The sequence below is a fragment of the Nanorana parkeri genome, unplaced genomic scaffold (assembly GCF_000935625.1).
Source record: "Nanorana parkeri isolate BGI_ZX_2015 unplaced genomic scaffold, ASM93562v1 scaffold1329, whole genome shotgun sequence".
Lineage (NCBI taxonomy): Eukaryota > Metazoa > Chordata > Amphibia > Anura > Dicroglossidae > Nanorana > Nanorana parkeri.
The window spans coordinates 367,700-383,127 of NW_017307597.1; the positions used below are offsets into that span (position 1 = coordinate 367,700).

The window sequence follows — 15,428 nt, forward strand, 5'->3', positions numbered from 1 at the left end:
TGGATGAAAGGCATGCAGTATATGGAAAGGTATTCATATTTTTCTTCTTTGCATTTGCTTGCAGTTTCTCATCATTCGTCTCATTCTTTGTACTAAGAGTTGTGTCCTGCCTAAATGTCATTGTGACTTGTTGGCATTAAGCTTCCAAACTTGGTAAAATGTAGTTAGTAGCAGTCCTGTGAAAACCATAGCTTTTCATTTTTGTTTTTCTTTCTTTACTGTCCTGAATAATGCATTTTGAGGCTTTTGTAGGCATTACACTTTATGCTCCTGTTGGTGCTATAGTGGTATACCACCTTCACTGAAATTTTCCAATGGCATTTTTCTTTAAAGTGATCAGCTGCAAAGTAACAGATTTATTTAACACAGGGCTGGACAAATCCCAGGAGTCAGGTAGCCAATGCACCCTAAAAATTACAGCTGATGTCTATCTTTTGAGGTTTTCTCTAGCTGTTGTCAATGGAGCTGTAGCCTTAAAAATCCTCCGCGCTCATGGATTGGACAGACTGGCTTCTGGATTCCAAATAAATTTGTCTACCCCTGCTTTAATAATGGCTCCGGCATCAGCAAATACTTTCCTTCTCTTTCAATACCCCACCGCTAGCAAACATAGTTGGTACTTCTGGGGCTATTGAGGGGCATGTAACTTTCTTCCCATGTGACAGGACTGGGGCCTGGCAATTGACTGTTGAGGCAACCAGCGCTGTTGTATGAGGTAGAAAGGCTGCTGCCTTGCATAAGCTGTATATTACAACTTGAAGCTTACACGGAGGTAACTCTCCTCACTTGCACAGCGGCTATGAGCATCTAGTGAAGCTGCCATTAAAGTCAACCTGTTGATTTGCCCTGCATGAGTATCGCAAAGGTTTACTTTAAGGCCTTGTTCACAACTAGACATTTTTGAGCAGTAGGAAAAGGAAAAGATTTTCAATGGCCCCTGTTCACAATAAAACGCCAGCATGAAAACGCCAAACACAAAAAAAGCTACATGAGCTTCTTTTTGCAGTTTCAAGCTCGTGTTTTTCGCCTATAGACTTTAATGGAAACTCCAGAAAACGTGCAGCACATTTTTGTGTGCGTTTGCATGCGTGTTCCTCCATTGACCACAATGTTAAGCTGCAAGTGAAAACACGCATCGTTTTGTCCATGCACTTTCACGAGCATAAACGTGCAAATAACCGCACGCTAAACACGCACATAAAACGCACAAATGCTATGCCGCCTAGGTGTGAATTAGGCCTGAGGCTTATTTTGTGTTTTTGTTTATTAAACTTTGGTTTAAAATAAACCATGGTATTCCAGGTTCACGTGGATGCTGTTGGATTTCTGCTGGCTACTTATATTTCTTGTTGAACGTGGTGGTGAGATATCCTCACCGGAATTCCCAGTCTAACGCAGCCATTACAAACCAAATAAAGTTATCATTCGCCATCGTTTTGTATATATATAAATAATTGGGGAGTTCAGCTCCAAAAAAGATGCGATGAAGATAGACTGAAGGGAAATCTACCTGCTGAAGTCTGAACAGATATGAAAAGTTATTGCTTGTCCTGGGTGGAGCTGAGCTGTACAGAGTACAGGTTTACTTCAAGCAGACCATAAAATACAATAACCGTGTCTCACTTATATAGAAGCACCTGATTACTGCATGATTCATATTACATCCACACACATGCAGTGCACACACAACCTTTGATTGGAGTGTAGATTGAAACCAGATAACTTGCCAAAGATTTCCTTCACTGTTAGGAGTTTCTGTCTGACGTTGTGTCCTAAGTTTTTTTATTAAAGTGACATGAAACTCAAGATTTAAATCTTAAAAATGCATTCAAGTATCTTAAGATACACAGATAACTAACAACAAAAATGTATCGCTCAACTGTAGATCCTCAAATCATCTCTGAATTGGTGCTGGTCCAGCGAAGGATGACGGGTGGGCTGTGTGGGGTCTCGGGTGGGCTGTGCCGAGTCCCGGGTGGGTACAGGCAGTGGGGTTGCAAGAAGGTGGAAGAGCTTTTTGGGTGGAGCTGTAAACAAGTGTCAGGGTTCACAGGACGGCTACTGGGACCTCGGCAGCCTACCTGTGAACAGCGGCGCCTGTTTAAAAATTGTGCCACTATCTGGGCATATTTAAAAGTACGAGTACTCGTGAAAATGTATTCACCAATACCAGTGCATCCTTACTAATTTGTATTAAGATTGTAGTCCATCACGGTAGCGAGCACATGTTTAATGCATATGTGTAGATCTGATTCTTTAGAGAAAAAAAAAAATCAAGGCACTGATGGTTTGTACTGAATTGGAAAAATATTATAGCACAATATATGCATACCAATGTGTGTAAGTGTTGATTTTATTTTCACATGGCATGCTTGTTGCTAGTTAGTATAAGGACTCTTAGGTCACACCAGATGCTGCACTAATTGCGCAGCGTCTGGTGTGCAGTGCCCTGAAGAACTGATCTCAGCGGCCCCAACAACGGCCAGCACATGGTCAATGTACCCTTAATATAAAAAGAACATGCAATAATTTATTTCTAAAGCTTATTATTATGTTACAGTTTTGGCTCTTCTGTTTCCACATATAACTATAAACCTTGCTGACCAAATTCTATGTTTTCATTCACAGCTGGCCTTGTTCAGAGTTCGACTTGAATTGCATTCGCTTGATTGTTTACCAGGACTGTGAAAAAAGAGGCAGGCAGGTCTTATTTGACTCCAAAGCAGTTCATGAAATAAAAGATGAAACCACCCAGGTGAGAAAATAAATATATTGTTGATTTAGTTTAATCTTGGATCTACATTTTTTTTTTATTCATCATGTCATCATAGTAGAAAAAAAGATTGCAGGTAGAAGTCTAGCTGGGGACGAGCTGAACTAAATTAGAAATGTTGGCACTCAAAAACTTTCTGTGCCATGCTCTGTGTACAAGATTTGTGCTTGGTGTGTATCGGTTCTTACCTATGCAGTACGTAGAGATATAGGTTTTTAATGTTCTATAAATAAGTAGCATTTGCATTATTTTGGTTAATTTCGCATTTATAGGGCACTGTGATCTTCCATAACCAGTACAAAATTAGTGATGCACCATGGTTCTATAGGGAAAAAATAGCATTTTAGCATTCCTGGTCAGAAATATCTTGTAAATAACAGATATTGTAGTTTTCCATATTGTAGTTTTACTCTTCTTCAAACCTTCAGTAACCAGAAAGCCTTTCCAAATGCTTAGCATGTCTTTCCCGTCTATAAAATGGTATTCCAAGGAACTGTGACGGGAGAATTACTGGAACACAGATTGTGGGCAAATTGAAGTACCTCCATTCAAAGTCTGCATCTACACCTTCGCTTCTCAAGCTCCCTTGGAGCTTCAAAACCTTGGCCCTTTTTTTTTTTTTACATGATTATACTCCTCCTCTCCACCTGCTGTAATCTAAACTATTGGTCATTGAGGCCCACAATTATAGTTCTAGGCTAGTGGGGTTTGAAGTGCCAACATCGTCCATCCATTTGGTATTTACCTAATAGACTACAGCCATGTCCGTGCCTTAAGTCCTCTTCTGAGGCCAAATTTATACATTTAAATGCACCACCAGCCTATTTTAATGTAAACCTGCCATGAATAAAAATATGAGGGTTACCATTGCTGACCTGTAAATGCTAGTTCTCTGGATGTTTTGCTGACCCTCTGGCTTTAGTAATTTCTGTGTTACTGACCTAGTGTAGGTACGCAAATCAGGATGTCACGGTGTTGCGATGTTGTTAAATACCCAAAGAATTGAAACGAGACAACAAACCTTTTCAGTAATAAGTCAGCAAATGCAGCCTTCGTGTTTCTCTTATGACAGAGTTTATGTACAGCTATCAAAGGTGCAATTAGTACAACTATAGCCATGTCCAGGGTTCTCTATATTTAAAGATGTGCTCTACAAAGGTGCCTAGAGTTCACTTGGCCAGGACTAATTTACATTGCATTAGATCAGTGCTAACAGGTCCAGAAGTGCTTTAAACATTGTACCCTCCAAATTGGAAAAGGATGGGATGACTGTATAGCATCACATTATTATTGTTGTTATTATTATTATTATTAAATTGAAATTGTATTTATTTTTTCCGAAGCACAAGATATGAGTGCCTTTTTGTAGTTCATTTTAAAATGGCGATGCTCATAATCTCCACAGAGAATTATAATGCACCATAAAGGCATGCAACTATTAAGTTATTTTAAATAGGTCTTTCTTCTCATCAATTTGTGAGTCGATGGCATTCTGAGAGCATCAGAATAGAATTTAGTTTTGTTGAAGACAAGCACATCATGCAGAAGTGATGGAAGCAGTTGAGTTGTCAGTAGGAGATGGAAAACATGATTTGGAGATTGTAAAAGTGACACTAAACTCAGGAGTTAAATCCTAAAAACATACATTCAAATATCTTTTTAACTATGAACAAAAATGTATCTTATTTGTGTATCACTTGGCTGTGAAATTGTGATGACCTTGTCCTTCCTTCTGTAGGGTGACTACTTGTCCCTGTGTGTGTTGTAAAGTAGCCACCACTGCAAGCTCACTCCTGTGATTAGACTATAACTTCAATACAAATTAGTAAACTAAATGTGAGATTGTAGTCCATCACAGGAGAGAGCTTGGAGCGGTGACTACTTTACAACACACAGAGACCATGGGAAACTAAAGTAGCCACCCTCCAGAAGGAAGGACAGTGTCAGCATGAATTCAGACATGATTTGGGGATCTACAGCTGAGTCCTACACAAATAAACTGCATTTGTATTAATAGTTCGGGTACTTGAATGCATTTTTTAGATTTAACACCTGAGTTTAGTGTCACTTTAAAGTATGAGCCATTGCAAATGTAGTAGGCTGGAAAGTTCAAGTCCTAATGTCCCATTTGATGGTTTGAGTCATGCATTTTATTGTGTCTCGCAGTCAACAGTACTATTATTCCTGTGGTGTTTGAGATTCGGGTGCTAAAGTTGGGCAGGGTCTTTTGAGAATGTTTAGGGCCCATTCACACTATTGCAGCATGTTATCACACAATGTATATCGTGTAATAACATGTGTTTTGTTTTATTCATTTGAATGGGCTGCCTAATGCACTAAAAAGGGTGCATGTAGCATTTTTGGCAGTGCACGTTAGTCTGTTACCCTTTTCTGCAATGCAATTCTGTTGGCAAGCCAGGTCAGGGTGCCATTACTGCACCGTAGTAGTGTAAATGTGTCCTTTGGGGTAATCACTTGTTCATAGATAACACAGGAATATTTTAGCAGCCTTGTCTTCTTTTTAATTCTGGGATTGCAGAGTTATTCCATGCTTAAAGAGATGTTGTAACTTTGTACATCTTTTGAAGGTAACCAAAATATCTAAGCTGTGAATTTGACTTCCTGATGACTTGCACATTGCTATATGACCCAAGAAGAGAAGTGATTAATGTGGGAGTGTGCACAGTGCTGAGAGTGTCACATGATCACTTGAACTAGTGCCAACTAGCTATTCTTGCAATGTCTGACTGATCATCTGCTTGTGATCACAAATAGGTCAGCACTTAATGCCTGGCTGTCAGCGACTTTCATCCACAGTGACAAGGTCATGTCACGTGATTTGACGAGTCTAAGCCGTATTGAGATAACTGTAGATTATAAAGCGGTTACACCTTTAGTAATAAAATATGCAAAGTTTTCATAGTTCTCTGGAATAGATTCCTAGAGATTGTAGTGTGTGAGGTATAGTTATATGAAGTGTATGCCCTTTTTAAGATTTGTGGATATGTACAATATTGGAGATATTTGCCGTTTTCTTACTTAAAACAAGAAGCGATCTTCTGTAATGCTTAAAATGAGTGTGTACTCCTTTGAAATAGGCAGTTATATTTACTTATTGCATGCTGCGGCTTGGCTTCCTACATGCAGTTGTACTTTACTGCTTCTTCTCACAATACAGTATGTCTCATAGATTTAAGCTCCCGCCAGTGGCCAATCTTCAAATCTCTATATTAAAGAGGAACTTTACCCATATCTTCAAAATAACAGAAACACCTTTATAACTGTTTAGCAATGACAATCTACAAACAGATCCTTCTAGATAATTGCAGGCTTTTTATCCATTGCATACCTTTTTAGTTTTCTTTTCCTCCCCATTCTTCTCACTGCGGCCATTTTAACTAAGGGCTGGTCACTAGCTCTCCCTTTACTTCCTGGAACTCTGGCACATGTGACTAGGACATGTGACCATGCACATCATCTCAGGGGAGGAAATTGCCTTTCCCTGAGATCTTGTGAGATTGCAGATGAGATTTCCCAGCAATGCTCTGCTGATGTAACCTTCCCAATAGGACCAGGAAGTGGAAAAACCATCATAGAAAGTAAAAAGAAAAATCTGTTTAATGAAATTAATATCGGCATGCAGAGCTGATTTTTGGTGAAAGGGGATAAAGATCTGCTTTAATACAGTAATATGATGTGTAAGATCATGCTTGTAAAATGTTAGTCCTATAAAAAATTACTTCAAGGTATCCTCCCCATCCCTTTTCATTACTTTCCACCTTGTACTCCTCCCATCCATCCTTTTTTTTTTTTCTTCTCCTTCCCACCATCTCACCTCACCCTGTACTTCAACTAGATCCCCTAAGATACCCTCTGTGCCTCTGTAGGCTACAGTCCTTCCTAATGCCTTGACTTGTGCTGATGAATGAATCAGCAATAAGAGAGGATCTTGTGAGTGTGTTATTGTTGAGTAGCCTTTTTCATCTTTTACCGCTTTTGTTAATCCCTTACAAATGAATTGTAAATATTAAAAATAAAAGATACTTGTGGAAGAAAAAAAAATACTTTAGTGCTGCAAGCTCTCAAAATATGCCCGCACTGAAAATACTTGTTTTTTTGTTTTTTTTTCCTATTTTAAAAGTGGTTGTATCCCAGTCTTTACTGTGTTTTTATATCTCCTAAAAATCCTCTTATGTCCCTGTCAACTGAGACAGCCAGACACCTTCTGGTTGCTTCACATGCCTGTCAGTTGACCCAGACTTTGGTACAAGAGAAAGAAAAGGTGGATAATGGTTGTCTTATGCATATGGCTATCAAGGGGCAAAATTCACTTGTTTAAAGCGACAGCTTGGATGGAAGTAAAAAAATGTACGTTAACCTACTGATTCTTAATAGTCCATATAACAGAGCTGGCATCAGTCTGGTAATCGGGGACCCTGAATGCTCTTGAGTAGAGATGAGACTGGGCTTGGTGCAATCCCATTTCGTCCCAGGCCGGCTCAAAATTGTGACTGGGTCAGGAGGGGGTGAGTGACAATCAGTGGGGGCAGCTGTGGTGGGGTCATTCCCTGCCCCTTTTTGTCCTAGTTTTGAGCAGGCTTGGGCAAACTCAGGTGAACTGGGTTCACACCAAACCCGGGCTCATCAGTTGACTGGAGGCAGCGATTTATTAGTGTAATGGTGAGGTTTCTGTTTAAGTCCCTGTTCACACCCGGGCGTTTTGACACTCAAATCTAAGCACAGCAAAACTCTCAACACAAGAAATCCCATTCATTTCTATGGCCCCTGTTCACACCTGAGAGTTTTGTCACAAGCTGCCAAACGCTAGAAAAAGTACATGAGCTTTTTTTATTGGCAGATTACAGCGCATTAGGCCACATAGACTTCAATGGAAGCATGCGACACAAGTGGTTTGCACATTCTCTGTGCATTTTTGTGCATATTTGTTCTTTTACCGCAATGTATTTCAATCTGCTCAATAAACCACGCATCTTCGTGTATGTGCGTCTACGTGAGCAACAGTTTGAAAAACACGCTAAACAAAACGTACGCAAAAATGCTGACACCTTGGTGTGAACGGAGCCTGACAGTAGTTTTGCGTTTGTGCACGCATATTCAGAGAACAGACAGCTGTTCTCCAAATTAGAGAGAACTTTAATTAACCCTTTACACTTCCCACTGTCCTTTTCTAGTTCTGTTTCCTGGAGGTCTCCTTTTAAACTTCTGCCACTTTGTCCATTCACTGCAATGGCTCTTCAGGGAGGACACATTTTAATGGTTGTGTTTTTTTTCCTGTCACTGCCTTGTGTCAGGCACATGACTGCTCAGTGTACTTTCTAACAGTCTAGTGATAGTCCCATTAAAGATTGAGTAAACCAGATATCCCGGGTACTTGGTGTTAAAACCAGAGACAATTCCCAGTCTCTGCAGACGTGCTACTTGCTCCGATGTAAATTGGATCTTGACAAAACGCAAGAATGCTTTTAAGAAATGTCTTTTAACATGCCTAATTAATTCTAAAGTTAAACCTGAAATAAGGATCTCTGTGTAAAGTAAAACTAAAGCTGAACTCCAGGCAGATATAATCAGAATACCAATTAATGTGGTCTTACATTAATTACTAAATCATTAAATGTATTTTTAATGCTTCTAATGTAAGTTGTGTTAAGGTGCCCATACAGCTTGCAATCATTGGCCGATTTTCATACTGCGTCCCCATCCTGCCCAGACCATCGCACAGTTCAATTAGCGGTCTTTAGCAGAGATCACCTGGAAGAAGTTCGTTAATCGACCGCACAGATTTTTGTTTGCGCATGAGCAGTGTTAATTGTACGAATTTTGATGCACGGAAACGCCACCAACCTTGCAAAAATCGTACAATTCGACAGTTTTCTAACCTGCTGGAAAGACAAAAGTCATACGTAACTGCGGTTGTACACTGCCCATCAACCTTACGAATATTGGACGAAAACGCGATCGCAAACTAAATTCGGCTGATATTTTTAAGGCGTATGGGCACCTTTACACTCACATGTGTTAGCTGGAGAGGGGAGTGTTGGCCTCATCAGTGTGCTGCAGCGTCGTCTACACTATCCAGCTCCAGGTTGGGGGTCATAGAGTTGACCATGCTGTATTGCTAAACTGCAGCGGAAAAAGTCAACTCGCCAATCTGACTCTGCTGTCTGGCAGGGCTGTGCAGTTCTCAGGGGTAGCCCCACTGCAAGGATTAACTTAAATTTTGTCTGGAGTTCTTTTTTGTTGGTTTTTGTCTCCCATCTTATAGTAAATGGTTTTCTAAAGAGCCACTTTTTTTTCTTTATTTTTTTTAGGTTCTCAGTATGTCTTTTTAAAGAGGAATTTCACAAATGCCTCCCCTAAGAGGGGATAAAATGAACAAAAATAAAGGAGGGGGCCTCCTTTTATTTTTGTTCCTTTTATCCCCTCTTAGGGTTCATTCAGACAGACATTTGGACCTCGCAGTGACCTGCTGCTGGGAGGGGCAGGTGCAGCGTGTGAATGCTTGCAGCTGTCTGCCAACCTGCTTTTGCACATGTGTGCAGACTGTCTAAGCATCTAAGTGCATGCACCCTGACCTGCAGGTTCAGGTAGTCTTGTATCTGCGTCCTCCCACAGGGATGTACAGGTGGCTGCACACAAACGCTGCATCTCTCCATCCCTGGAGCAGATCCCTGCACGGGCGTGCATGCTGTATTGATGTGCACACCTGTGTGAATGAGCCCTTACCTGGTTTCTCACCAGAAAACATACTCGCCTGCCCAGCAAATCCAGTGTTGGCCTGCTGTGATCTGATGATCACTACCACAGTTCTGGTCCCGTGCCATCATTTTCTTCTGTGACATCATCAAGAGCCAGTGGTCTCTTCCTGGGTTCTGCAGCGGACCCCTGATGCAACATGGCCAGGTCCTCCAACTGGCTGCTGTGATACCCGGGGATATGTGATGGGGATATCCCAGGAGGATGCAGTAGCAGGGACACGGCTGGGATATGGGGCCAAACAAAAAGGGAGGGGGGGTGCATTTCAGGGAGCTAGAGCAAAACTGGAGAGTAAAGGTCCTTTTAAGCTTGGTTATCCTATTGTCAGCTAGATGGATTTATACCTGTCTGTTTTATGGGATGGGGGGGTTTCCCCAAGTGAGGCAGTAATGAGTGAAAGCAAACACCGTAAAATGAACTTTTCAGTAAAACCATTATAGTCCGCCTAAGAGTAAAACGGGAAAATCTCCTCAATGTTAACCTAAAGTAATAATCTAATCCATAAAATGACTGTTTTCTACAGAGAATCGGAGAAGATGCTACAGCAAAGACAAAATCCTGTCAGACCAGCAGCAGTGGAACCTGCACCATCTCTTCACAAAGTAAATCATCCGCACATGCTCAGCCTGCTAGGGAAACCCTGCCCAAGTACCAGGTAATATAGATTCCATAACTGGATGGTGTGTATGGGAGGTTCCTGAGTTTCACATATTAGCTGTACATCTACTCTAGTGTGTAACATTTCCTTTTATTGCTTGTGTGTAATGAAGAGAGTCTACACTGGACTGTGACCTGAATGTATACAGAGGCATGCACATTCATTTTGCTTCAACTGTTACCAGTAATGGTAATCTCCATGAAAGGCCTAGTAGCCCAACATCTAGCTGGTAACTAAAAGTGTACTTTTGTAATCATTTTCGTTTTGGCAGCTTTAAAGGAAAAAGGGATCGAGTGGGATTAGCGCAGAAGTGAATTTATATTTAATCGTCATCACTTAACAGCAGTATTGCAAAACACTGCTCGATCTTTACAGGCCTGCTTCCTCAGCCCCTAAGTGTAGATAGGCAGAAGAATAGACTACTAGTAAAATGTATTGTAGCACTTTGTTACCTGAAAAGAAAATAATAATAAAAGGGTAAAATATTGTGATAGAATCATTCTGGAGTCATGTTGGAGGAGAAGCTCCTTTACATGAATGTTGTCATTGTATGATTTGTTATAGAAATATTTAACACCTATTGCAATAGGTATTTATTCATATGATGTACCTCAAAGCCACATGTAAGGCCAACACCTGCTTTGCAATAGTATACGACTGCATTATTCATTAATATCATGTTTTAAGTTGGAATCCCAACAGTAATTGGATCTCGCTATGTGTTGAACTTTACCTGTCAGGACCTGCTTATTCTGAGGGAAAATAAATAGCGATCAGTCATAAATACCTAGAAGGGTTGATTTCTACTTCTCCTGAAATGAGTCTCAGCAGTGCCTGAAACCATCTGTAGGTGTCATTAGACATGGAGAGCATTGCTAAGCTCATGTCATGTCTGTGGTTACCTACCATTACTTGTTTGATATGTATATTTGCTAAACATAGACTTTTAATGTAGGGGGGTACTAACAAATGTATTTTGGTTTGTTTTCTATGCATGCAAACAGCTGAATGCTAACACTGCATTCACACCGGTTGTTTTAGGATTCCTGCGGCAAGAACCTACTGATTTTTGCTGCAGGAATCCCAGGTGTCCCTGTTCAGATGTGGCCTCTGTACCTATTCAAGTTTATGACAGGGTGACAGCAGCCGCATCTGTCAACGGAAGTCCGCATGTAATTGTACATGGTATTAATTTACGTGGTTCAGGATAGATGATTGTTGCTGGACACATCTATCCTGCATCCGCTGACAATCATCTATCGTAAACCACATGTAGTCATACTGTGTACAATTACGTGTGAGTGACTGCTGTCACCCTTTCATCAACTTGAATGGGTAAGGTGGCTGTACCTGGGATTTAGGCTGCGTTCTGGGATTCCTGCCCGAAGAATCTACAGATTCTTAAGGGAAGAAATCCCAGAACGCAGCCTACATCTGTGTAAATGGTACCTAACTGAAGCCTTTTGGCAAAAAAGGTAAATGGCTGGTTAGGTCTGCTGCTTTTTCACTTTTGTGCTAACTGACATTTCTCCACAGTACAGCAAACCAGCCTCTGATGTTAACATGCTGGGAGAGATGATGTTTGGCTCAGTTGCAATGAGCTACAAGGGCTCAACATTAAAGATTCATTTAATCAGGTAGGTAAAGGAACCGTGCTGTTTATATTGACTTGGCTATAAAAAATTTCTATAATCGCGTTGTACTTCTTTTATGTCTCAAGTCAATGTGGCTGATTTATGAAAGGAGTAAAGCGTGTTTTTACTTCATAAGGGAATTTCACTTGGCACAGCTTTACCTCATTTACTTAGCTTATCATAGCTTTGCTTTTTATCATACAATCAATCAGGTTCGAGCAAAAAAATCCTGTTTTGTTTTTCTTTTGGTTTTTCTTGCAACCTAATTGGGAATTTTTTGCAATATGTATTTTAGCTACTTTCAAGGTAAGTAAAAATTCTCTTGCAGTCGTTTTGCAAAGTGAACATAGTCTACCCCTTTAGTAAATCAGTCACAGAGTCTTGGTGAGACAGCATTGAATCACTATGATCTTATATTTTCTTGGGAAACAATATGCAGGTGTTTGATTATAAAGGGAAAGCTGCTTATCAGTGTGTTTGGCTGATTTCCATTCAGTGGGTGGATCACCTACTACTTGCATATCTTGATTCTTTTCCTAAAACATGGATATGGGCAGTGTCGTACACAGTCCCTGAGTCATTAGTAAATATTGTGTGCGTTTCCATGACCACAGTGGTATTGCTTAGACTTTGGAAATGGCTCCGTAATGTACGTTGTCACTTTCAGTTTTGTCATAATGTTTGAGTTATCTATTTACAGCTGAACACCAGCCTCACCTTTTTAAGCTAGGCATGCACGGGCTAAACAAGTGAAATCCATTGATTTTTCCCCCATACACGTAATCCTCCTGCCAGCTATTGTATCCAGACAGAGGGTACCCTGGACTGTCTGGATACCCAAACAGTGACTGCATCTTATACTGTCACTGTGCAGCCATCAATTTTCCATCTGGCTCCTTTGAATGTGTAGTCAAGGTTTGTGGAGCCAGGTCGTGCTGACAGGGTCACTGACGGCTCATATTTGGATAGATTCACCAGGGATCAGCTGAAATTTGAGCCATGTATGGCCAGATTAGGGGCTAGTTCACACCAGCCGCAGTGCGTTCCAGCCCGATTGGGGCCGGAATGCACTGGATCGCATTCCGGCCGGCTCACTTTGTTTTGTGGCGGGAGGGGGCATGGCGGTGCATTTGAAGTCAATGGCACCACAGCCACACCCTCCGGCCGCAATGAGATCACCCACATCGGAACGTGTGGCACATCAGTGCCTGCATTCTGTTCCAGTGCAATCAGAAAAACTACTGCAAGCACTATTTTTTTTTCTGATTGCACCGGACCTGAACGCAGGCACCAATGTACCACACATTCTGGTGCGGGCGATCGCATGAGGAGGAACCAGGGAAGGCAACATAGAAGCAGTTTCAACTTCAGCTTTAGATGATTCTAATTGCATTGGCTATAACATCTTTGTCAGTGAACTGGAGACTATATTTTTTCAAATAGCATTACTTTTTTTTTTTAGATGCCTTGACATACACCCATTTAAAGATAACATACACCCATTTAAAAACACATACTCTGTGTTTAGCCATTCAGTTAGTGATGGCTGGCTACTAACTATCTCCTTGCACACCTTTCTTCCAATCAAAATTCTTACAGCCATTTTATTTTCTGATAGGGAGCCTATACTGAGAGACTTCATAGCATCTCTATATGCAGTATATGCATGTATGCAGTTTGTTATGCATACTATGCTTTAAGTGTATTTGTTTTATTCTATGTGTTACGATGTGATAACACATGTCTCTTTTGCCAGATGCCCTGTTCAGCTGATGATCAGTAAAGTGTTCTCTGCCAAAGTTGGAGGGTTGAATTGCAGCACAACAACGTAAGATTTACCTTCTCTTGCTGGTAACTGGTATGATGACCTGATGCACTTGATATCTGAATGTTGGCGGATGGAAAACAATTGATCAATGTATTAGCAGATTTAAGGACTTTTAGTAGACTTTGTACCAGGGATGTACAGATACTAGTGTCTGTGCCGATAACGAGTATTTGGGCAAGTACTCATACTGTTCAATGCTCCACTACTTACCTCCGATACCGGAACTTCTGGTCAGAGGGAGATCTCCCTCTGACTGCAAGTGCCGAGGGAGCATGGAGCCGGCTTCCTTTCCATTCGGGGAGGCGGGTCATGACGTGCCACATCCTGACTTGCGGCGCGGCTTCCAAATTGGTCAGGAAGCCACGCTACCTAGCAACAAGTGATGCTGGCTTCCTAGCTAATCAGGAGGCGGGTGGCTTCCTTATTGGCTAGGAAGCCAGCGCCACTTGTTGCTAGGCAGCCCGGCTTCCTGACCAATAAGGAAGCCGGATGGCACCTCATGACTCGCTGCCAGGCTACCTGATTTGGTCAGGAAGCCAGGCAGCCTCGGCAAGTGAAGCTGGTGTTCTTTTGCTAGAATCCCGGCTTCATAGGCAATCAGGAAGCCGGCAACGGGTCATGAGACGCCACCCAACTTCGTTATAATCTGGGCACTCCGGACCAGTACTCGGTAATGGCGAGTATAAAAAAAAAAATCGGTACTCCTATACTGAAAAAAATGGTATTGGTGCATCCCTACTTTGTACTTTTTACTATTCTCTTTCAAAAGTTACCCCTCAAGTCTTGTACTTAACTGTCCTAGCTCCACAGTGCAGCAGCTAGGTCAACTGCTTAAAGGATAACTGTACTAAATGGTTTTTTTTTTCGTATTTCAATTTCTCCAGCAGTAAAGTTACCTGTAGTTTGATAGAAGCCCTCGTCCATCTGGGTGTGTTGCATTAATGCACATATGTTATGGCAGACTGTTCATTTGTAGTAGAGGGTTACCTGTGTTGTAGTTCACTGTAAGTTAAATCATGTTCAGAATGTCTTTAAAGTGACACTAAACTCTGGAGTTTATTCTTAAAAATGCATTTAAGTACCTTTTAATTATTAACAAAAATGTATCTTATTTGTGTATGACTCGGCTCTAGATCTTCAAATCATCTCTGAATTGGTGCTGACAATGTCCTTCCTTCTGGAGGGTGGCTACCTTTGTTCCCCATGGTCCCTGTGTGTGTTGTAAAGTAGCCACCGCTCCAAACTCACCCCGGTGATGAGACTACAATCATGTTTAGTTTACTCTTTTGTATTGAGATTATATTCCTTCACATGAGTGAGCTTGGAGCAGTGGCTACTTTACAACACACACATATCCATGTTAAGCAATTAATGGCCTTGCAAATATGATTTAATGTAGTCTTGTCCTCCTGGTACAGGACTGCCTTTGGAGACCTACATATTTTTAAGTGAATTGTCTTTCTGCTGGACAATAATCCTTCTATAACAGATTACATTACCTCTATAATCCATGAGATGCTGGTTGATGATTTGTCTTTCTGTTCTTATTGCTAATTTTTCTCTGCTTTGTTTAGGTTTCAGGACAGTCTAGAAAACATCAGTCATGATGGCACTGTCAGACTAGGTGTGAGCCAGACTGGGCAAGGACTATGCGGATCTAATCTAGGTATATTGTACATGTAAAAGATTTTGGTGTTGCCATTTTCAGCCCTTTTACAACTGTCACTCCATGATGTACAGATGCTTACAGATTTCTCTATA

At 41.1% G+C, this 15,428-nt stretch overlaps 1 protein-coding gene across 1 annotated transcript in view; it reads left to right on the forward strand.

Annotated features, from left to right (window-relative positions):
- FNIP2 (folliculin interacting protein 2) overlaps nt 1-15,428 on the forward strand; it is a 64,057-nt gene that overhangs the window by 27,414 nt on the left and 21,215 nt on the right. Inside the window, exons 2-6 of the mRNA XM_018569397.1 lie at nt 2,629-2,755; nt 10,071-10,202; nt 11,742-11,842; nt 13,596-13,667; nt 15,242-15,333. Coding sequence (XP_018424899.1) covers nt 2,629-2,755; nt 10,071-10,202; nt 11,742-11,842; nt 13,596-13,667; nt 15,242-15,333 — 524 coding nt within the window. The remainder of the gene's footprint in view (nt 1-2,628; nt 2,756-10,070; nt 10,203-11,741; nt 11,843-13,595; nt 13,668-15,241; nt 15,334-15,428) is intronic.